General features: G+C 36.2%; 2 protein-coding genes across 4 annotated transcripts; one reads left to right on the top strand and one right to left on the bottom strand.

Annotated features, from left to right (window-relative positions):
* Positions 1 to 153: 153 nt before the first annotated feature.
* hook1 (hook microtubule-tethering protein 1) lies at positions 154 to 16203 on the bottom strand. 2 transcript variants are annotated; one of them, XM_051873919.1, is made up of 22 exons: positions 15999 to 16203; positions 13620 to 13705; positions 12971 to 13031; positions 12798 to 12848; positions 12333 to 12465; positions 10213 to 10280; positions 10062 to 10124; positions 9872 to 9955; positions 7890 to 8053; positions 7539 to 7679; positions 7240 to 7441; positions 6548 to 6658; positions 6332 to 6419; positions 5898 to 5964; positions 5228 to 5368; positions 4594 to 4681; positions 4278 to 4309; positions 4088 to 4170; positions 3796 to 3896; positions 3393 to 3494; positions 3180 to 3248; positions 154 to 1705 (listed from the first exon to the last, which is right to left on the bottom strand). In XM_051873919.1, the coding sequence occupies exons 1-22, from the start codon at positions 16038 to 16040 to the stop codon at positions 1550 to 1552; spliced, it is 2133 nt and encodes a 710-aa protein (XP_051729879.1). In that variant the 5' UTR covers positions 16041 to 16203; the 3' UTR covers positions 154 to 1549. The 2 variants fall into 2 exon arrangements, with proteins under 2 accessions (XP_051729879.1, XP_051729878.1); XM_051873918.1 differs by having other exon boundaries at positions 12959 to 13031; positions 15999 to 16202.
* si:dkey-183n20.15 (RING-HC_RNF170 domain-containing protein) lies at positions 15562 to 24731 on the top strand. Of its 2 annotated transcripts, XM_051873927.1 has the most exons (7): positions 15562 to 15673; positions 18601 to 18698; positions 19888 to 19954; positions 20178 to 20286; positions 21321 to 21394; positions 23562 to 23672; positions 24199 to 24731. In XM_051873927.1, the coding sequence occupies exons 2-7, from the start codon at positions 18670 to 18672 to the stop codon at positions 24502 to 24504; spliced, it is 696 nt and encodes a 231-aa protein (XP_051729887.1). In that variant the 5' UTR covers positions 15562 to 15673; positions 18601 to 18669; the 3' UTR covers positions 24505 to 24731. The 2 variants fall into 2 exon arrangements, with proteins under 2 accessions (XP_051729887.1, XP_051729886.1); XM_051873926.1 differs by lacking the exon at positions 15562 to 15673 and having other exon boundaries at positions 18428 to 18698.
* The last annotated feature ends 57 nt before the right edge of the window (positions 24732 to 24788 follow it).

The following is a 24788-nucleotide window of genomic DNA, read 5'->3' as shown; positions in this document are numbered from 1 at the left end:
TATCTTTATCTCTATTGTGTGTAATTTCAGCACTACTAGTGTCACAAAGTGGGACTGCACAAAATAATTAGGAAACATTTAATTTGGCCGCCATCTAGAGGTGAGAGGTGAGTAAAGACTTCAACATTAGAATCATAAAAATAGGCAAGAAGGTATTGCAAAACAAACTTCAGAGTTTATTCATCACATGTAAATGAAGGCTGCAGTGCTTTTAACTCCAAATATTACTCTAATATCATATGAGTCAAATCTTATTATTCATAATCTCTCACAAACAATGACAGTGCTCATAAAATTGAGTTCACAAATTTAAGATTTCTTCCTTGGAACACATCATACATAAATATTAGCATTTCAAAAAACATATGCATTTACCCATCACAGGCCAAAAAAGCCTAGCTGAATAAAACACCGGAAAAGACGAATCAGAATCGCAATGATTAACCTTACTATTTAAAACAGAATTAATAGTATGTCCCAACATAGACAGAACGTGTCTTATTCAAATTGCAACAGCTAGTCTATTAGCAGATAGCTCAGTCAAATCAACCTAAGCAGGGGCAGATTTTCACAATACAGCAAAAGCCATTTCACAATGCAGCTATGTTTCACAAGTCACGCATGTAATCTTAAAGAGTGGCATACAACACATTCAAAGCCTTCACAGCAGTTTGCTATGGCCTGTTATAATTCTGTGCTGGTGTTCAAATCCTGATATTTGAGGTCTTCACACAGACAGGAAACATTAAGTGGATAAAAAAGGCCCTTATGCTTGTTAAAAGAGCATGCAAGAGTCCTATCACAGTCAACTGAATATAAAATACTAAAACCCACTGAATGAAGCACCTGGATTTAGATTTCATCAATTTGAGTGATTATATGCATGTCTTATTTAATGTATATATTAACGTAGTTTTAATGCACGTTGTTGTTGTTGTTGTTTGAGAAAGTCATTGTAATAGGAAGAAACAGACTAAGGAATCTGGTGTCCAGCACCAAATACATCTTCCTCCTGATCAATGAATTTTGATTGGTTAGGGCAAAATGTGAAGTCTGCATATACTTTCATTGTTTTATATGTTGTACTTGCGCGATTACAAATATATTCCACAGCTGCATAGTGTATTACTGGAAGTCATTTCTAGCAAAAGCATGCATGCTACCATTACAGGACCTGTTGACGCATTGAATGCATTTCTTCCCGCACAATCTAAGTGAGCCTGACAAAATATTGACCTGTGATGTTTAATATTGATACTGGTTCAGAAGTGACCCTGCTGCAGACTGTTACAGGTGCTTATGTAGTACTGAAAGTGAAAAAGACTGCTACTGTATATCATAGTGTGCTGATTGAGTAACTTTGATCAGAGTTCAACCCCTTATGTACATTATTATACATACATGTGTAACCGTAGAGAGTGAGGGGACATGCTATTGTTCATCATGGCATGCTTGTCCCCTTGTTCAGAAGTGTACTTAAGGTCACTTGAGTGTGCACATGAGAGAAAGGAGGAGAAGAGCAGGAAGCTGGGAGGAACTGAGGACAAGGTTACTTGGAAGAAGAGGCAGGCACGTTCATGGGCATGGGGCGCCGAGCGTTGGTCACCTGACGTTGCTGAGCCAGGAAGGACTGGCCGGGCGGGACTATAGAGTTGGATCGCCCGCTGAGCCGTGACTCCATTGCCATCTTCTGGAAGTTCAAACTCTGTATGTTTTTCACAAGACAACAACAAAAAAAGAAAACACTGAACACAAGGCTGCTGATTTTTCAACAAGACAACAATGTAAAAAACAATAAAATGCTTAAAGGTGTTCTGTACGATTTATAACCGTCCTTTACGGTTGTTGCTTGTCATACTTTAAAAACATGATCACAGCTGAAAGCCATGTCACACTGTGGGATATCAACTGTCATTAATGTCAGACTGTACAACAGACTCATTAAAAACGAACGCACACAACAAGACTCGTCTGGAGTTTCACATCATCAATCCGTGACACGTTCTGTGACGGTGAGCCGCATTTACATGTGGGATTAAAATGGTGGGTAGCAAACAAATCATTGATTTTAATCATGGCTTCTCTTGGAAAGAAAAATGGAAAAAAACGAAGACGTGTGTAGAGCAAGTGGTGGTTTGCTGTTGTTGCATTAATTGCATCATCAGGTTCTGCGCTCCTATTGGTTTTTGATTTGACGGGGTCTTTGTAGGAGAATCCACACCACAGGATTGTGCCTCAAAACTGCTGACACTGGCAGAATTTCAGCGGAGGTAAAATTTAACCACAAGTTTACAGAAACTACAGCTGTCACAGAAATAGATATTTTAAGACACCTATTTCCGTTTTAAATATCAGGTAATAGAAATAATTTTTCAGTCATATTCCTATTTATCTCACAGGAATGATAAATAAATACCTTACAGCATTTAAAGCCCAAAAAAGCACATCCATCCATCACTAAAGTAATCCACACGGCTCCAAGGGGTTAATAAAGGCCTTCTGAAGCGAAGCGATGTGTTTTTCTAAGAAAATTATCCATATTTATAACTAGAATCACTGGCTTCCGAGTTCCGGTGGAAAAGTGAACTTTGACCCGAAGCATGACGTTTAACAAACGTGGAAGCGCATAGGATAAAGCAAAACAATACTCCGGTTATGAATTAGAAATCTAAAAAGAGAAATGTCAGAGGAGCTTGAGTTTGTTTCCCAGCCTTATTTGTTCAAACCGTGAGAGCTGTCTAAGCTTACGCTACTCCTACATCCTAAGCCATATGCAGAAACTCGACTCTCTTGTGAACGCACGGACAGACGTTACCGGAAGCTAGTGATTACAGTTATGGATATTTTTCTTACAAAAACACATCACTTCACTTTAGAAGGCCTCTATTAACCCCCTGGAGTCGTATGAATTACTTTTATAATGGATGGATGTGCTTTTTTGGGCCTTAAAATCTCTATTCAGTCTATTCAGTCCCATTATAAAGCTGGGAAGAGCCAGGATATTTTTCAGTCCAACTCTGATTGTGTTTGGTTGAAAGAAGAAAGTCATAAACACCTAGGATGACTTGAGGGTGAGTAAATTATGGGATAATTTTCATTTTTGGGCGAACTAACCATTTTTAATTGGCATAAATAAATAAATAATTTATTATAATTAACACTGTACATTATAAACATACCTTATTATACCAAGCTGTCACAATTAACTTCTCCTCATATTCCCTCAGTTTGGCCTGCTCACACTCCCGCTGAGGAAAGATTGCACAAGAACAGACATAAGTGAAGGAACAACAAACTGGAAAGAATGATAGTCTGAGTGAGAAACTAAATCTGAAATTGCTGGACATGAATAACATAGTAAAGCAGTTTGTGAGAAGAGATGGCTGCTCTACCTCCAGAGCATTGATCCTCTTGTCTTTCTCAGAGAGCTGCACTTTCAGTGACTGGATCTCAGCTGAGGCTGGGTTTAGCTTGGGATCCAGAGCTCGAATCACCTTAAAAAATGCACAATATGTGTAACTATTGGAAGATGTGGGTAATACCACTCTCTTTTTTCAAAAAAGAAGAAAAAAATTAACAGCTTAAAATTATGCAAGAAAGCATATATTGGCCGATTAAAATTGTAGTTAATTGATATGCAGAAAATGAATTTAGTTTTATTTCTCCTAATTATACATAATTTAGTAACATTAAAAAATATTGAGGACTACAAAATGCCTGCAACACATGCAAGAGCATAAGTCATTTAGTAGCAAAATAGGCTATGTATTTGAGAGTTGAATTTAATGTAATTACATCACGCGCTTTCTCAAGGTACATCTTGTATCGATCCTCCATCGCCCTCATGTCCTCATCTTTCTTCTTCAGCGCTGCAGTAAGCTCGTCCATCTTCACACCTGAAAGTGACATTTATCTCTAAAACTCAAAGGAATTTTAAAGTTGATAAGATTTTATGTTTGACTCAAAGAGGATCAGTTTACGGTTTCACATAAAGTTGATGGTTTGAGTGAGACTCATTCTTGTCTATGAAGTCATGAAGAGCAATTTAGGGTCAAATATAGGGTCAAATCAAAATTTGGAAGCTAACTGGTTTGAGTAGCATCTGGCTGAAGGTCCTCCAACAGCTCTTTCTTCTTCATGATTTCATCTTGTGCCTCATTCAGTTGCACCCTGGGGAAAAAACAACAACATTAGGACCATAAGCTTCAGAAGGTGCATTAGATGCTCAAATAAAGCTAAAACATCAAAGAAAAATCTGATAAAATGTCTGAACTTACATATGAGCATCCAGCTTCCTCTTCAGATGAGACTGTATGAAAGGAATCAAACAATGTGACTTTTAAATGAAAAGCCACTACCACCAGAAATGTAAAAGCATGCTGTGCATAAATCAAATTAAAGACCAGGACTGCATTTCCCAAAAGCATTGTAAGCCTAAGAAGAATGAAAAACCAATGGTCTCTACAATCAACTTAGCTCACGATGCTTTTGAGAAATGCAGCCCAGATCATTTAGCAAAGTGCATGTTTATACTTGTTTATGACCAAAAATGTACCAAAACAGCACCACCAAGAGGCCTAAACACACACTTACATCATCAGGTTTGGCTCCCTGTGTCTGCAAGGCCTTCTGCAGATCCTCTACCTGCTGCTGGAGCTCGCTGACTCTTTCTCTGTTTAACCTTAATACACATAAAACAATACACAAGGCTTTTACAGGTCTCGCAAGGGTTTTTACAAATTGACTGAAACTGACTAAATGAAAATATACCCATTAAAATCAATACTATAAAATCAATTAAAGGGATAGTTCACCTAAAAATGAAAACTCTATCATCATTTACTCCCCATCAAGTTGTTCCAAAAATGTATACATTTCTTTGTTCTGTTGAACACAAAGGAAAATATTTGAAAGAATGTTTGTGACCAAGCAGATCTCGCCCTCCATTGACCACCATAGTATTTTTTTCCCCCTACTATGGTAGTCAATGGGGGGGTGAGATCTGCTTGGTTACAAACATTCTTCCAAATATCTTCCTTTCTGTATAGCAGAACAAAGAAATTTATACAGGTTTGGAACAACTTGATGTGGAGTAAATGATGACAGAGTTTTCATTTTTAGGTGAACTATCCCTTTAGTCATGCGATTTAAAACTATGGCACTCATTTTTAACACAAAATGTCAAGTTAAAAATGGTACAACTTTTAAAAATGCATTCTAAATGTACCTGTTCTCAGTGTCCAAATGGCTACGCCCACGCCGGGCCTCCTCCAGCTGTACTTGCAGCTCAGTTATGCGCTCGTTCTCCGACTCCTCCTGCTGCAGCCGTAACATCTTGTTCTCATGCTGCAGACGGATGAATTTCTCCCTGGAGAAGCAGATACAGTATACACATCAACATATACAAAATATTTAGGTGTGCTAAATTTTTCATGCATAAAAAATGCATGTGAATGACAAAGACATTAGATAAGTTCAGAATGGCATACAACCATAATAGTCTTGCTAATGACCTTCTATTATATTATATATGTATATTATATATATATATATATATATTTTTTTTTAAATTGTGTGTATATCTTTACATTTAAAGATTTCTATTTCAAATAATTTATGCTTTTTTGAGCTTTCTAGTCATCAGAAAATCCTGAAAAACAATGCATAATGGTTTCCACACTGTTTTCTGTTTTCAACACTGATAATAATAAGAAATGTTTCTTAAAAGCACCAAATCAGCATATTAGAATGATTTCTGAAGGATCATGTGACACTGAAGACTGGAGTAATGATGCTGAAAATTCAGCTTTGCAATCACAGAAAAAAAAAGAAATTTTAATATATATTAAAATAGAAAACAGTTATGTGCGATGATTTAGCTCATACATACATCATACCTGTACTCAATGGGCAACAACTCAGCTGCCAGGTTATCATGGCTTGGACTTCCTGTTTGATACTTTTCTGTGAAGAGTGAAATAATAACAAGTTCAAATTTCATACCATCTATCTTCTAAACTGAATTTTCAGTTTGTGTTTACTGAGCTGTGACCCAGACAGATCACTGAAATAGCTGGGTTCACGGCTGCACTGTGGTCAGAATATAAATGTAACAGGCTGTACTGCCTCTGAACTAACGGATTTTCTTGAATTTAAAATTGCCTATGCCAAACAAATCACTCCTTGAAGGAGTGGAGGAACTGTTATCGCACTTGGCAGAGCCTGTCTGTATCAATTCATATCTGTGAGTGACCATCTTCATACAAATGCAATCTTTTCCTAGCGGGACACTGCAACATCTCCAGGTGTGGTATCTACAGTCATACTGTACCTGCTAGTAATAGCTGGTCCTGTTGGGCCTGTGTGCATCGCAGTTCTTCATTGGTCTCTCTGAGAGAGTCCCGCTCAATGCTGATCCTCTGATGAAACACAGTTATTACAGTTTTTATGTCTGGTGCCGCTAGTGCCACAGAAATTACACACGTTAGCATTAAGTCATGTAATGTGTTAGTTGTCCGAGTATTTGCATGTGAATGTGTCTGTCTACCTCTTTCTCCTTCAGTACAGCATCATATTTCTCCTGAAATTTCTTCATCTCGAAGGCCAGGTTATCAGCCCTACGGGACTCATCAGACAGTTTCTTGTGGAGCTCCTGACCCTGAAGTTACAGAAACAATGTAATGTTGATATTTTACTTTCAAGTCTGAAGTCTGTGTGTGAACCTCTATGTATATTCTCTAAAATACTCATGAGGTCACCATTTAATATAAAAATATTAAAAATAACTGTTTTTAAATTATTTTGAAATGTAATTTATCCCTGTGATGATGACAAAGCTGAATTTTCAGCATCATTACTCCAGTCTTCAGTGTCACATGATCCTTCAGAAATCATTCTAATATGCTGATTTGGTGCTCAAGAAACATTTCTTGTTATCATCAATGTTGGAAACTATTGTGCTGCTTGATATTTTGTGGAAACTGTGACACTTTTTTCAGTATTCTTTGAAGAATAAAAAGTTCAGTTCTATTCTATTTGAAATACAAATCCTCTGTAACATTATATTGTAAATGTCTTTACTGTCACTTTTGGTCAGTTTAATGCATCCTTGCTGATTAAGTTTTAATTTCTGAGCAGTAGTATATATCCAACTATTTAATGTCTGAGTGGAAAAAACAAACTCACAAACAACAACAACAAAAACAGTAAAATAAAACTGGTAAAATGTTTATACAGTACCTGTCTCTTGTAAGTCTCTAACTGAGCTCTTGCAGCATTGGCCTTGCGCAGCTCCTCTTCAAGGCTGACCGTGTTGTGCATGTAGGTCATATTCTTCTCTTCCAGAACTTTCACTTGCCGTCGGAGGTCACTTAGATCTTCTAACTTCTTCCTGTATGTCTCAACTGAGGCCTCTAGCTTCACTGCCCGGTCGGAGCAGCTCCTAAACAAACACAAATGAATCATAAAGACTTTCCAAAACACCCAAAAAGAATACTGAAAAAGACTACATATTAAAACACGTATGACCTAGCACATACCTTAATATGTCTAATTCATCTTTCAGCGATCGTGACTCCTCAGCCAGGCTGGTCAGTTCATCATTACGATGCTGAAGCTCCACTAGTTGTTTCTCCAGCTCCTCACAGTGGATGCGGTAGTCATCTTTAGCTGCCTCCAGTCTGGATAGTACACACATCCACACACATTCATTATTTACACTGAAAGCTATTTCAAACGGAGACATTCTACCCAGACTTGGTTCATTATTTCAATGTTTTACTACTTATGCGACAACGACTATATTCAGAATAACAGCAGGTTAATATCAAGTATGTTTCAGACAATATTTGGCCAGTTAGTGTGAGACTTGTAGTCAGATGAAGCAGTACCTGAAGTTCTCCTCCTGAAGCTGCTCGAACTGTATTTGTAGCTGGCTGTGCTTCTTCCCTGATGGAGTGCTGGGGTCATCAAAAGTATCAAGCTGATTGGCTCGATCAGTCAAGAGGTCATTTTCAGCCAGGAGACTGTTCCTTTCCTCCTGCAGCATTGTCACCTGATCAAGGGGCAAAAAGGTCAAACACCAGGGCTTTCCTGGAAACCTGATGTTTAATATGTCAAGGCATGTATGACCAACATACATGGCATATTTGAAAGTAGGATTGTATTTAGAGTTGTACAGTATAATGTACACTACTGTTCAAAAGTTTGAGGTTGGTAAGATTTTTTAATGTTTTTGAAAGAAGTCTCTCGTATGCTCACCAAGGCTGCATTTATTTGATCAATACATAAAATACAGTAAAAACAGTGATACCGTAAAATATTATTACAATTTAAATAACTGTTTTCTATTCCCTCGATGGCAAAGCTGAATTTTCAGCATCATTACTCTAGTCTTCAGTGTCACATGATCCTTCAGAAATCATTCTAATATGCTGATTTGGTACATTATTATCTTAAAATTTTTTGTTGAAAACATTCTACATTTTTACATTATAATGTATTTACTACCATTTTTGATCAATTTAATGCATCCTTGCTGAATAAAAGTATTACTTTGTTAAAAAACCCAAACTTTTAAATGGAAGTGTGTATACATACATATATATATATATATAGACCATGATGTAAGGATTTTTATTATACTGTGAATTATCACAGATTACAATATTATAACTAGAAAACAAACACCCAAAACAAACAAAATTTTTCCTTTTACATAAACTCCAAATTAATGTAGTTACAAAATGAATTAGCAAAATAAATAATTCAGAGAATAAAACAAACCCACCTTTAATGTTAGGTAATGTTAAATGGCTTTTATTCTTCTTGTTTTAGAGTTCTCCAAATATAAAAACCACAGCAACCTGATAACCCAATAATTTCAGCACTGAACCCATGAGCTCTTTTTGCCACACACACACACACACACACACACACACACACACACACACACACACACACACACACACACACACACACACACCATTGTGCCAGTGGTTAGATTGGTTAGTGGCAACGAAGAGTTTTAGTTTTAGTTAGGCTAGGTTGCCATGCATTTGTTTAGACTTACCTCTCATTGGTCATGGATACTTTTACTCAATCTGTCAAGAATCAGCAACACATGAATTTCTAACCCATTTATGGGTGTAGGAAAGTTAACATGGCAGTACAAATCCTGCAACAATACGTACCTTTAAATGTATATATATATATTTATATTTACTATTACATTATATTTCCATATATATATATACATTCCATAAATATATAACTAAACATTTAATGAAAATTTTACAAAGAGGTAAAATAGATTATTTCACCTCTTTGTAAAAGCTAAAAACAGACTCTGCAGAGACAAACAAAAATACTTGCACTCAAAGGCAAAATCTGTTCATCCATGAAGGTGAACAAACAGAACAGCAGATATCAGAAATGCTGTTCAGTGAGCTGACACTTACAGTCTGCAAACACAGATGCAAAAACACATGCTGTCAATGCCTTTTTGTATGCATGCAGCTTGCAAATATTTCTGTACCTGTGTACATTCATTTAGATATGTATATGTAGATACAGTTTTAGATAACAAGGAATAATAATATTTACATGCTGTTTGGTTTCTGTGCAAGAACCATTTTTGTCACAATCTTAACACTTGTACAGATGCTTTATAGCTGAATTAAGTTTGTTTCATTAAATCAGCTAAATTGAGCAGAATATTAGGGATGATTCTGCTTCAGATTCTGTTATGCAGTCTGTTTTGTTTAAAGCACAGTACAAATAAATGTGACTTTACATTTAACATTCGTAATATGATTGTTTCTTTGTAGATGCAAATGCTGTGACAATAGTTTTACTGAAATTGGTATTTCACCTGCATGTCGAGCTCCTGACAGCGCTGTGCCAACTCTTCTTTCTCTGCTATGACCTCAGTCAGATCCTCCAAGGCTTTCTTTAACTACCAAGAAAACATTATTGAACAATATTTCAAGATACTACATTTAATAACAATATCAACACAGTTCTCTGATGGTATGATGTTGTTATATGTCTGTATTTCTTACCTGATGTTCAACGTCTCCAAGAGGTTCTGTTCCTAACTGAGACATATTCTCCTTGCTCATAAGCTGTAATCAATAAAATTCCTTTTCATTCTATATTAAAGAAAATATATGACGATATAAATATATCTGAATAAAATGAATGGTCTCTGACCTCTTGAATCGCAGTCATCACCACATGCTGTACAGATTCCTCCAAGGTCATGATTATCTGGATATACTCTGGACAAACAACAATCTCACAGGGTTAAAAATGATTAAATATAGATGCATCACAAGAAAATAGCATCATATGGCATGAGGGAGAGTAAATAATGACAAAATTTTAAATTGACCATGAAATCAAAATTGATAGTTCTTGTTTGTTTTTTGTTTTTTTATGGAATATTGCAGTGTTTATTACAAATGATTTATCTGTGCACATCATTATTTTTATTTAAATTCATGTGCCCTCGTGATCTTTAATCAAAATAACTTCCTCTCCCTCTTGCAACTACATCTCTTCTCTTCTGTATTTTTCGGCATGGAAACGGGACAATCTGTCACTCAAATGAGATCACAGCAATAGCAAACAACAACGATCCAATGATCCAATCAATTCCCGATGGACAAAATCAAGTCCCACCCTAAATTTTTTCTTGTTTGAGAAGCTATTTCACTCGGATATACATCACAATAGGGAAGAAAAGTTTATCACAACTTCCGTTTCATGCCGATCATGCCGGCATCATAAGTCCACTTTTCTAGGCCCTTCCAAGCTTTATAATGGCAGTGAATGGGAGGCCCAATTTTGAAGCAAAAAAAAAAGTGCATCCATCCATTGTAAAAGTACTCCACTCGGCTTCGGGGGGTTAATAAAGGCCTTCTGAAGCGAAGAAATTGTTTTTTTGTAAGAAAACAATAAATAGCTTCCGGCAGACGGCCGTACGCATCGATTTGCGGCGGAAGAGTAACCTCTTACCCGATGTATGAGGTAACGATGAACGTGGAAGCGCAGAGGATAGAACAAAACAATACACCGGTCACGAATTAGAAGTCTATAACTTTCGTCTAAAATTTTATTCTAAATTCAAAAATTTTAAAGAATTCTAAAATTTTAAAGAGAAATGTCAGAGGATTTTGATATAAGAGAAGAGGAGCTTGGTTTGTTACACAGCCCTATTTGTTTAAATCGCGAGAGGTGTCTTAAGCCCGGAACACACCAAGCCGACGGCAACGAACCAGTGGTGACGAAAGCAGACTGCAGGGTTGGCTCACGTCGGCAGCGTCTGCGTCCAAAGTTGCCCTGACACACCAAACCGACGCTCGACACCCGACGGTCAAGTAGCACGTCTGTTCTGCGCAAGACGAAATGCCTTTCCGTACCAGCAGGTGGCAGTAGCTAAACAGTCAATCAGAATGATCAGATGACACGACTGACCGACGAGCTCCGACGCTGATTCAACATGTCGAATCGGCCGGAAAAAAGCAGACGAGGACCAACTTCAGCCGACGGTGTGGAACACACTGAGAAAACTTAGTCGGCCGACGAACAAAAACTGCCTGACGGCCGATTGTCGGCTTGGTGTGTTCCGGGCTTAAGCTTATGCTACTCCTACATCCAGCGTCATACATCGCGTCACAGGTTACTCTTGTGGCACGATTTGACTCATGCAGTATGCGTATGGTTGTCTGCCGGAAGCTAGTTATTTTAGATTAGAAAGTTTTAAATATGGATAATTTTCTTACAAAAACCCATCGCTTCACTTCAGAAGACCTTTATTAACCCCCTGGAGCCGTATAGATTACTTTTATGATGAATTGATGCATTTTTTTTGCTTCAAAATCGGGCCACCTTTCACTGCCATTATATAGCTTGGAAGAGCCAGGATGTTTTTTAAATACATCTCCGATTGTATTCGTCTCAAAGAAGATAGTCATATTCACCTTGAATGGCTTGAGGGTGAGTAAATCATGGGGTAATTTTCATTTTTGGGTGAACTATCCCTTTAAATGCGATCACTGCGAGTTGCCGTTGTGATGTCACAGTAGTGTTGCATTGTGGTCTAAAGAACTGTCTGAAGTAAACATATGAGTAGACTCATTCCCTCTGTCAAAATCAAGAGGTTGAGGGTCTGTCCAAATAAACGTCCCTCATCAACTTGATGAAGTTGAACACAATTCAAAAAAGGTGGCAGGGGAATGGAAGTGCTTAGGGAAGTTTGCGAGTGTATGTCAAAAAGTGGAGTTAACAGCAGCCCTTAAGGTTTTTGGGTGAACTATCCCTTTTACTACCTTGTTTCCTGTCACATTTGACTGCACACCCCAGGATGAGCTGTAGGAGGCGTCCCAGCTCTACTTGATCAGACTGCTCTATCACACGCATCAGGTCAGGCAGAGGAAAACCTGTGATCTGCTGAGCTAAAACCTGAACACAAAGTGATCATAACACATAAGGAATTACACATACAAGCATAGATTTTTATTAGAATGAATCCAATTGTATCGTGATTGTGCCTTTGTTAATATTGAAAAAATTGCAGGCATTAAAATATCTGTAGCTCATACAGACGGTGCTATAATTAAACCACCCAACAATTACACACATATATGTGACTGTCAGCATGTGTAAATTGTTAGATGAAAGGTTAATTCCTTCTTGTCATTTCAGAGAATTAAAGTCTGACTAATGGCATGAAACAGCAGAAACGGTTCAAATGATGCAAGCATTTTAATGAACCAAAACTTGGTGTCATTTACCTCATTATAATAATCAACAATCATCTGCAGGACCTTTTTGAGGTTGTTCAGCTGTAAAAATGGAGTGAAACAAAGGCTTTAACTTTCACTAATACATTATACTGGACATGTTCTTAAAATTTGATTTAAGCACCAAGGTCTGGGAGGGAAAATAAATGTACCTTGAGTCTTACATTATCTCCAACATCCTCTTTAATGCGGGACAGCCAGCTCTCACTGAACCATGAAGGATCTCTGTAATTGAAACATATTGATCAGTGCAGTTCAGTCTTATTTAATTCAGATACTTTCAGATGCTTTCATTCAAATCAGTCGGTAAAATCAAATTAAATGTCTTGTTCTCATCCCATTACATCACACTCTCAGACTTTCTAAGAACAATATATGCTAAATTTCACTACACTTGAATGTTTATTCAACAAAAAAACAAAAAATATATACATTAAAACTAAGGTAATATGACTCTGAGGACTACCAACAACCCAATACAAGTCATAAAATATTCAGACACTGACAAGCTGAGATATAAATCAGTAATGCTGACCTGGAAAGAACAAATTTGATTTAGTAGAGCAAGAAGGGAAAAGGAAGATGGGAGGCAACTGAAAAGTGTAAAACACAGTCAAGTATGAATAAATGAATGAGTGAAGGACACACTGCAGCTCAACTGGTAGTACATGGCGCTAGCAACGTCAAAGTCATGGGTTCAATTACCAAGGAACACTCATGCCAATCAAATACACAGAATGAAAGCAATACAAGTTGCTTTGGATAAAAGCATCCGCCAATGAATAAATGTAAAGTAAATGTAAACACACTCACATCTGATGCAGAGCCTGTGACATGGCTGCCCCTGAGGTCAGATCCTCCACCGTCTCACAGGGGGCTGCGGTTTTGAAGGTCTGCAGCTGAGGCCACACATACAAAGAAATGAAACATAGGGGTGTAACGATACATGTCATGATTCGATACATATCACGATACTGAACTCACAATATGATATTATTGCGATACTCCAAGACATTTGGTAAAAGGTTAACAAAAATGTTCTGCTGATTAAAATGCTAAATTTTGGTATTACATTGAGGGTGGAAATGAATAGGCTTGAACTTGGTTCTGGTGACCCAATGCACAGGACAATGGTGACACCAGAATAAAAATATTCATGATTCTGTAGCTGAACATACAGAATTATTTTAAACCAATATGCTTGCACTCTGTCACTGACTAGATATATTTAAAATAATGTAGACCACTTTTTACTGGTAACATAAGACATTTGGCATTATCAAGACCCACAAATATTCCCCCATTGCATTATTATACATTATATTCAACATTTAGTAGTTTAATGTAGTACTGACACTAAAACTCTGTAAACTTGATTTTTTTCTCACACAGTAATTTTCATTTTGGGTGAACTATCCACAATACAGATTGTCACTATCCACGATACATATGTGACCCTGGACCACAAAACCAGCCATAAGTCGCACAGGTATATTTGTAGCAATAGCCAACAATACATTGTATGGGTCAAAATTATGACGATTTTTCTTTTATGCCAAAAATCATTAGGCTATTATATATAAGTAAAGATCATGCCCCATGACGTTATTTTGTAAATTTATTTTTGTGAGTGGATATGCATTGCTAAGGACTTCATTTGGACAACTTTAAAGGCGATTTTCTCAATATTTTGATTTTTTTGCACCCTCAGGTTCCAGATTTTCAAATAGTTGTATCTCAGCCAAATATTGTCCTATCCTAACAATCAATGGAAAGCTTATTTATTCAGCTTTCAGATCTCAAATCTAAAAAAATTGACCCTTATGACTGGTTTTGTGGTCCAGGGTCACATATTGTTGCATTTTTGTATTGCGATATATTGTGACACGATATACTATTACACCCCTAGTATATACTGTAATACTAAAATAAACAATGATAAACTACAGTGAGTATATATTACTACTGGGGTTTCCAAACAATTTTTTGTCAGCAAAACCCCTTATATGTTAAATATTTACTTGATGTACCCCCTGAGATTTTATGTTAATATTTCAATAATTTAATGACACATTAATAATAATGTATATTTTATTGTAATTATTATAACTCTATAAAAAGGATTTCACTTTTATTTCAATTAATTGAGCAGCCCCATTTATTTATTTTAATGGTAACACTTTACAAAAAGGTTTTGTTTGTTAACATTAGTTAACTACATTAATTAACATGAACTAACAATACTTCTACAGCATTTATTAATATTAATGTTAATTTTTACATTTATTATACATGTATAATGTACTATAATACATTCAAAATTGTATCTGTTCACCTTAGTTAGCTAAAGCACTGTGATCTAACATGACCAGTGAACAATTGTATTTTTATTAATTGAAATTAATAAAATTTGGGTGTTCAGTTCTGACTACAGCATTAGAGATCACTATATAAATATCATTCTGGGATACTAGCAAACAAATATTGCGTTTAAAATGTGCCATACATTCAGATAACCATCATAAGCACGGGCATGCCATTCATTGCAGCAGAATTAATGAAAATATACAGTATCATAGAGACACCACATAGATTATTATCCAGGAAATATAGTGGTCTTTTAAACCTTACAAGTATTTTGAACTATTCAGAAGGGCCCTGGTGCAAACGCAATGTAAACACAGCCATGGATCAGAGCCAAATACAGAGAATCGCAAGCACGCGCCGTCCGCGATCACAAGCCACAGTCAAAAATCAAAACGACACATCAAACTGAGACTGGGAATATCTGATTGCATAAGAGACATTCCACAAATACTCTAGCTAACCAGATTAGACACCTAAATCGGATGAGGAAGGGGTTGGCTGTAAGTGTTTGTGTTGTTTACATGTCTAACCGCATTTTGAGTCTAGTTTGTCGTTATGTTACATATTGGTGTCGCGTGCTGGACGGGTGCCGCGTGGAGAAATGAGCGCATTTGTTAATGTTGTAATGGTGCGCCGCAGACCGCGTTTGGTTTACATAAGCAAGTGCACATTTAAATGTCTTATTTCCGGTATTTTTGACCATGGCTCCAGAAGGAAACGACTACCTGCGACAGGTAACGCTATCATCATGGATCTGATCGCAGATAAATAAACGATTCCTGGTTCTGGTGATCTTTAGAGCTAAACTAAAAGACAAGATCTTACCCAAATAATCAGGCTCTCGCACAGCGTTTTATTTAAATCCATCTCTCCTCTGTGCTATCGGGCAAATATTTCCGTCCACCTGTCAACAATGCGCTTCCCTTTCCCACCTGCGAGTGTATTTGCCTAGCTCTCACCAGCGCTACGTTCACGTCTATTGCGTCTACGCACAAATTGATACGTAAAGGCTTCGTGAATACACGCCTCTGATACAGTGCGTGATGCGTTGATAAGGATTGGGGGATTGATGGGATCAAGAGCGCAACAGCAAGAAATAAAACACCAATGGTGTTTTGAGTTCAGGACAGCGAGCAGCCAATCAAAATAGAGATTTGAGAAGACTGACAGACGGCTTGTTTGGTGTAATAGGTTCGCTTTCCACACTATAGAAAAAAAATATGGGCACCTAAGGGTAAATGTGAAATAGTCACAGTGTGTTACAAAATTCAAATTTATCAACAAAAATGTAAAATGCCCCAGATTCACCTAAATAAGCATTTTAAAACATTTTTTTTTTTTTTTTACATAGGCTATTTAAATTTTAATATTTAGCTTATAATTAGGACATTTTTAAGATTTAAATTTCCCTCACATGACAGAAATATAGGATAATAAACCATCTTGGTCAGTATGAGGAAGGCTATAAGCTAGTAAACTGTAAAAAATATCACCTTGGTTTTACTCCAAAAAATTGAGGCAACTATTTGCATCAGACTTCTAAGTATTTTGAACTCATCTAATTTGTGTTTGACCAACTGGCTTTTACACATCTTCAACATGCACCTTTAAGTAATTTCTACTCAATTTTCCTCATGAAAATAACTAAAATAATTTGTGTAGCAAAAACAATACAACTGAGTTTACACCAATACATCTACTCCAGTAAACAGACTACAAAACATCATTGTCATCCAGCTAATGACCAGATTTCACTATGTCATCTTTGAACCAGGAAATTTAGAAATCTGTATCACGTTCTGACACAAATCCATCAGATTAACCTGGATTTAGGGTTTAAATATTTATTAAACAATGAATGTAAAATATCAGATTCACTGATCAATGCTTCATGAGCCCAAGCTCACACAGTTTACAAAGACTGAGAACGTAGTCATTATTTTATTTTATTGGCACTTATACAAATATGACAGGGCAGATAAGCTTCTAAACTAATGGTACATCATAAAGATAACTAGTCTAAATCTTTAAATGAACCTCACTCGCTCTGAAGGAATCATATACAAAATAAGGAAGAATGATGTATCCTGATTTACATGGATTTGCATTTTCTGTTGCTAAACATTAAACATTAATGTTTCTCAAAGGTTTTATTACCTTTTTGTGATAAAAACATACGATAAGATTGTGATGTAAAGTCACATGCATTTACCTTATATGGGATGAGCTTACGTGGGAATACTAAGTTTATATATACAATAAGAAACACATTAGTGCCTTTATTGCAAATTGCATATAAATTGCATTTTTTTATAACGCTTTCCTTTTTTCCTATTATTAATTTCACTACAAAGCTGCATAATTTGGTCACATTACAACATATACTTGAGCTTAAGAAATAAGCCAAAAATACATTTTCTGTTGGAATTTAAACCTGCTAAACTTGATATGGACTTTAAACCATGACAGCCTTCGGATTCTTATTTGGGCCAGGGGCCTTTAACCTGCCCCTGCTATTTTCAGCCACTCTGACCTTGCAGTTTAGGCAAAAATGGGAAAGATAAATATTAGCTTGAGAAATTTTTAGAAAAAAGGTCCTGGGCAAATGAACTGATATGGTATGGAGCCAATGTGGAAATGGGGTAACTAAGTCAATAAAGAATATTGAGTTAATTATTTAATACATTTATTAAATATTTATATTTATAATATTTAAATATAAAATATTATAATATAAAAATTAAATAATATAATATAATATAAATATTAAATATTATAATATACATATTAAATATTATTATATATTATAATATAAATATTAAATAAATATTTATAATATTTAAATAATTATTTAAAAATACTCACACATAATATGCTCCAGCTACACATACTGTACACGGGTACACATATCGGAGGGTCAACATATGTAGGCTTATATAATGAGCCAATGGGGTATAGTATTATAGTAGGTTTAGCTTTATTTTAACCTGCTGGATTGCCCCAGTTATGAAAGTTTGAGGCATCCCATCCAAGTGAAATGCCTTTCTTTGGTCATCCATATGGGACAGTGTATATTGTGTAAACTTACGGTAAACCATTGACAGGTTAACCAGATGCCTAACCTACTTAAAGTAGGAGGAGACTTACAACCCATGTCTTTGAACCTGTGATAGTGGTCACATGACAAAAATAAAACACTGAAGACAGAGGAGTGGCTTTGATCAGCACAAATAAGCTATTGCCGATCAATACATTTTCACATTGATGAACATATTGCAGAGATCAGGAAGATTGCAAGAAATTTTACCTGAATTTCAAAAACCCAACAGGATATCAGTGTAGTTACCTAATCTCCAAAAAAGGCACTGAAGTGGGAATGAAAGCCCTGATTAATGATTAACCTGTCTGTCAAATTTACCGTCTACAGTGAAGCTGCTGAAAGCATTCCAGTCTCTGCCTTCCATGAGAGAAAGCAACTGAATTACGAACAAGAAACATGTCCACCAGCCGTAGCTTCCACAACAGGTGAGATAATTTTTTGTTTTTTTAAGTGAGAGACTGTTTGTGTTTTTGATATGTATGGTAATCCTTAATTGAGTGTTTAAATGATGACATTCATCTTGTATTAATTGTGTATATGAACAAAACAAATTATGGTTACACTTTATTTTAAGGTGTCCTTGTTACAGTGTAATTATACAGTAAAGTAATATACATGTACTTAATATAGGGTTAGGATTAGGGTTTGGTTAAGGGTTAGTGGCATGCAATTATGCATAATTTACTGTTATTACTATAATGTTATTAGTACACTGTAAAAAATTATTTTCATGACTTATCACATTTTTTATTTTGTCAAATCAAATTAGATAATGTGGTTCAGATAACATCATATTTTGAGTTTCTGTTGATTAAATCAATCGCCTTCATTGTATTAACTCAAATTTTTAATTTCAATGAACTCAAAATTTGAAGGCAACCAGGTAACTTAATACTTTTGAAGCTATACATGTATTATGATGAAGTGTTGTGTCCTGAGAATGCAGGTTAATAGTGTTATGGAATGTAGGGGCAATAAAAGGCTCCACACAGACACATTAAGCACTACGACATCAGATTTCAACATGTCAGTCAAATTTTTTTCAGTTCTAATTTGAACTCACAGTCCTACATTTCTCTTCCTATGGGATCATGTGCACATTGCTGTTGTTTTACAGACAATTTTGCTATATCTAGATACTATAACTGCAGGATATCAAGATATAATAACTGCAAATAAAGTTCTTTTCATATCAAAGGCAAATGTTAGTTCAGTACTGGCATATTTCAAAGCCTGATGTACCGTAAGGCTGCCTGATATTGCGTTATCTGGTATGAGTAAACACAGGTGTGTCAGACAGCTAAGTTTAGATTTTGTACGTGCTCCTCCAGAGTCAGCCTATCCAGACTATACTCATTAATAAAACGTTTAATAAATTTTGTAAGACAAATCAGGTTTTATTAATCAGGTTTCAAGTTTTTTTATTCTAATAAAGACTTCAGAATTTCAAAAGTATATCAGCTGTAATGAACAGTAATTCAACTCCTGATGCAAATTTAATGATGATGATCTTTTAAACTCTATAGTCCTGCATTGTTATTTGGAGTCTTGAAAGAATGGGTGAACACAAACTCCACAGTAGCACTTCAATAACTGCATCTCTCACTTTTAAAGGTCCTCTCTACTCTCAAAGATAAGGAGTCAAGGTCAGCCACACAATCCTCACGTGCACAACAGAGAGGTGAATACACACATGCACTGGGCGCCAAAATCTGAGACCACTTGTAAAATTCCTACATTGTGTATTTTTCTAATTAAATGCAACATTTTCCATTAGAATTGTGTATTTCACTACAATACTACAAAATCACACATAATCCTAGAAATAAATGCCGTATTACTGCAAGAACTTGAAAAAGTGATTTTTTTTTTTGAGTATTAATCTTGTCATTTCATACTTGCAGGATTTGCCTAAAATGTGGTTACCAGCAGGCAACAGGGACATCCACTGCCCTGTGTGTTTACAGATCGCCAGCTATCCTGTAGAGACAAACTGTGGGCATGTTTTCTGTGGTGCGTGTCAAAATACGTCATTGCACAAAAAAAAAAAAAAAAAAAACATATACATATATATATATATATACATACATACATATACATATATGTGTGTGTATGTATGTGTGTATATATATTTGTATCTCAGATCTTAGTGTTTTATAATGTTAACCATAACATGGTGGTTCACTTAAGGTGCCTTAGACTAGAGTAACTGGTCAACAGCGAGAGAGCAGATGGTGGTAGTCATTTACACTCCAAGTACTGAATACTTACCCAGTCATGTGACTCTGCAGTGTTGTGTATGGAGTTTAATATTATACTGTTACCATAGTTACGAAAGCCGTGCCCCTCTCCTGACCCAGATCACGTGAATACACACTCAGAGATGGAAAATTCGTAGATATACATTAACAGCAAACTACAAGGTTAATACAAAATTCAAAACGTACAAAATTCAAAATACAAAATTCTTGCACCATAGGCACCTTAAATAAGCTCAATAAAGAGACTGAAATAAAGAGCAGCAAAGATAATACAAGCAATAAAAATTAGTAATAAAAATAAACAGATATGTGGTGATATACATGCACGTCTAGCTTTTAGATTCCATCAGTTGTTCCAGTGTCTATTGGTATTACTATTGTTCTTTCTTCTAGTCAAATAAATTTGACTAAATATATAAATAGTAGTGAACCTGACCAACTAATTTATTTTAAATTATTGCTTTGAGAGAGAAAAAAAATCTTCCATTGACTTGGATATGCCAGATTTACCTGAATCAAAAAAGTGATTGAATATAGCAACAAACCATATTTTTGTGTGATTTTATCATGTGAATAATGGAATCCCAAAAACATTTCGGAATCACCAAAGTCAATGTATTTCAATGGAAAAGGAAATTTTAAGGCATCTAGCTGATAAAAAAAAATTGTTTAGAACAAACTATTGCAAATATTTCTGTCTGCCAAGAACACTTGGCACATGCCACATGGCGCTATGGTAAAGGAGAGGCCAATGCTTATCTGTCATCTGTCTCTTTCCCTCTCTAGCATCATGTCTGATATCTTACTGGAAACATTGCTCCTGGTTAGATGCCATCAACTGTCCTTTGTGCAGACAGACGGTAAGAGATTTTTTAGCTCATGAAGTCTAATTAATATATATACAGTCAAACCAAAATTTATTTAAACACCCTGAACATTTCATTCATTAATACAGTTAATACTATATTCACTATAATATATGACAAGATCTCAGAGTTAAACTGTGTCAGAAAAAAAAAATTCTTAACTATGTCAGATAACACTTAAGCAAAACATGATCAGGTCAAAGTGTCTGAATAATTTTTGGTTCCAAATTTTTATCAATTTTACTGGTAGTCCACTGTATGAAGAATTTTTGGGTATGTCACAGTTTACTTTATTCTGCTATCCTCACTTACATAAATTAACTATAGTGTCCTGCACCCACTAGTAAAAAAATATCAAAAATGTCTGAATAATTTTTGGTTTGACTGTATATCTATATCTTTGTATATATATATATATATATATATATATATATATATATACACACAGGTGCTGGTCATATAATTAGAATATCATCAAAAAGTTGATTTATTTCACTAATTCCATTCAAAAAGTGAAACTTGTATATTATATTCATTCATTACACACAGACTGATATATTTCAAATGTTTATTTCTTTTAATTTTGATGATTATAACTGACAACTAAGGAAAATCCCAAATTCAGTATCTCAGAAAATTAGAATATTGTGAAAACGTTCAATATTGAAGACACCTGGTGCCACACTCTAATCAGCTAATTAACTCAAAACACCTGCAAAGACCTTTAAATGGTCTCTCAGTCTAGTTCTGTAGGCTACACAATCATGCGGAAGACTGCTGACTTGACAGTTTTCCAAAAGACGACCATTGACACCTTGCACAAGGAGGGCAAGACACAAAAGGTCATTGCAAAAGAGGCTGGCTGTTCACAGAGCTCTGTGTCCAAGCACATTAATAGAGAGGCGAAGGGAAGGAAAAGATGTGGTAGAAAAAAGCGTACAAGCAATAGGGATAACCGCACCCTGGAGAGGATTGTGAAACAAAACCCATTCAAAAATGTGGGGGAGATTCACAAAGAGTGGACTGCAGCTGGAGTCAGTGCTTCAAGAACCACTACGCACAGACGTATGCAAGACATGGGTTTCAGCTGTCGCATTCCTTGTGTCAAGCCACTCTTGAACAACAGACAGAAGCGTCTCGCCTGGGCTAAAGACAAAAAGGACTGGACTGCTGCTGAGTGGTCCAAAGTTATGTTCTCTGATGAAAGTAAATTTTGCATTTCCTTTGGAAATCAGGGTCCCAGAGTCTGGAGGAAGAGAGGAGAGGCACACAATCCACGTTTCTTGACGTCCAGTGTAAAATTTTCCACAGTCAGTGATGGTTTGGGGTGCCATGTCATCTGCTGGTGTTGGTCCACTGTGTTTTCTGAGGTTCAAGGTCAACGCAGTCATATACCAGGAAGTTTTAGAGCACTTCATGCTTCCTGCTGCTGACCAACTTTATAGAGATGCAGATTTCATTTTCCAACAGGACTTGGCACCTGCACACAGTGCCAAAGCTACCAGTACCTGGTTTAAGGACCATGGTATCGCCTGACCTTAACCCCATAGAAAATCTATGGGGTATTGTGAAGAGGAAGATGCGATATGCCAGACTCAGCAATGCAGAAGAGCTGAAGGCCACTATCAGATCAACCTGGGCTCTTATAACACCTGAGCAGTGCCACAGACTGATCGACTCCATGCCACGGCGCATTGCTGCAGTAATTCAGGCAAAAGGAGCCCCAACTAAGTATTGAGTGCAGTACACGCTCATACTTTTCATGTTCATACTTTTAAGTTGGCCAAGATTTCTAAAAATCCTTTCTTTGTATTGGTCTTAAGTAATATTCTAATTTTCTGAGATACTGAATTTGGGATTTTCCTTAGTTGTCAGTTATAATCATCAAAATTAAAAGAAATAAACATTTGAAATATATCAGTCTGTGTGTAATGAATGAATATAATATACAAGTTTCACTTTTTGAATGGAATTAGTGAAATAAATCAACTTTTTGATGATATTCTAATTATATGACCAGCACCTATATATATATATATATATATATATATATATATAGAAGGCAACAACTAAAATCAAAGGGTTGTCTTTTTGTGTACATATATACACATACAGAAAAGACGAATCTCTAATTTTATTGTCTTTTATTGTTTATACTCAGGTGAATAAGATGTGCCGTCTCTTCAGCGAGAACAGAGCTGACTATAAAGAGAGAGAAGTGCTGAGGCATGTCAGAGACTATAACAAGCGCTACTCTGGAGCACCAAGACAGGTAAATACTTAGTCAGAGGAAGTTCCATTTTACTCAGACTAAAACATTAATATAAATGTCATATAAGCGCTTTTCAAATCATACGCAATCTGGTTTTTTCTAAGTCGGACTGAGACAATACAATTGTAGTAGCTCGGCATTATCCATCATGTAGTCAGCCTCCGGTCAGTCTCGGCGTTGTGCCTACTGCGCATGCTCTCAAAGACAGGTGACGGTTGACTTAAAGAACTTGATATATAACCTTTCTTTTTTGTTGTCAAGCTCGTGCCGCTCCCAGTAAATCAATGCAGTTACCATTATTACTTCTCAGCAAAGAGTTTATCATTTTATTTGCTCTGGACTATATCACATCACCACACCTATGTCAGTTCCTGATGCAACAAAGGTTGTGAAACCACATGCCAGGAAGGGCATTGTTGCCTACAATTGGAAGACACCCACGGATATGTTTTTATTATTCAAACACACTGATATCCCACGTGCTAGGCCATATGTTGCAATTTGATTGTCGTCTTTTTCTTTCTAGGTAAAGGACTACCTGTGTGATACACCTCTCTTCCTGCTCTTGCTGGTGAGATGGCTGGGGAACATGAGCGGACTGGTGTGGCTCTTTCTCTTGAGGGTGGCTGTTTGTGGATTTGGCGCTGCCATGTCCTTGGCTTCCCCACTGGAGACTCTTCCTGGGCCATTGAGCAGTGTGCTGGGCACACTGGATGATTTTGTAGTGGTCTTCCTTCTTCTCATCTGCATTATTAACATCAACCAACAGATGGGGCAACAGAGAACAGGAACACACACAGTCACACAGGGTGTGCTGACCGATACATTGTAGAGGAGTGATAATGTGCTTACTAGCATGTTGAAATTACTCTAAACAACCTTGTTGGCAAAGGTTAACTGTGTTATGACCTGCTGCACTTTGGTCTTAGTGAACATGGAGTTCAGATGTTATAAAAACAGGCAATTTAAAGCTGTGTATTAAAGACAGATTGTACATAATAAATGTAAAGTGCTTTTGTAAATATTCAAGTTTCTAATAAATACTTATTTATATATCTATATTTTTGTTTAATCGCTTAACTTTCCCACAAAGGAAACCCAGACATGATACAGAAA

Source organism: Ctenopharyngodon idella, chromosome 20 (assembly GCF_019924925.1).
Source record: "Ctenopharyngodon idella isolate HZGC_01 chromosome 20, HZGC01, whole genome shotgun sequence".
NCBI lineage: Eukaryota > Metazoa > Chordata > Actinopteri > Cypriniformes > Xenocyprididae > Ctenopharyngodon > Ctenopharyngodon idella.
This window is presented reverse-complemented; position numbering and strand designations above follow the sequence as displayed.

Bases quoted from the DNA above. Each gene is read 5' to 3' on its own strand.
- hook1 (XM_051873918.1), bottom strand. From the start codon at position 16,040: ATGGATTTAAATAAAACGCTGTGCGAGAGCCTGATTATTTGG. The intron at 9,956-10,061 runs GTAAGAAATACA...TTTTCTTGGTAG, and splicing joins TTGGAGACGTTGAACATCAG to TTAAAGAAAGCCTTGGAGGA. The intron at 7,680-7,889 runs GTACTGCTTCAT...TGTACTATCCAG, and splicing joins CTTCAGGAGGAGAACTTCAG to ACTGGAGGCAGCTAAAGATG.
- si:dkey-183n20.15 (XM_051873927.1), top strand. From the start codon at position 18,670: ATGTCCACCAGCCGTAGCTTCCACAACAG. The intron at 18,699-19,887 runs GTGAGATAATTT...TCACTTTTAAAG, and splicing joins AGCCGTAGCTTCCACAACAG to GTCCTCTCTACTCTCAAAGA. The intron at 23,673-24,198 runs GTAAATACTTAG...TTTTCTTTCTAG, and splicing joins ACTCTGGAGCACCAAGACAG to GTAAAGGACTACCTGTGTGA.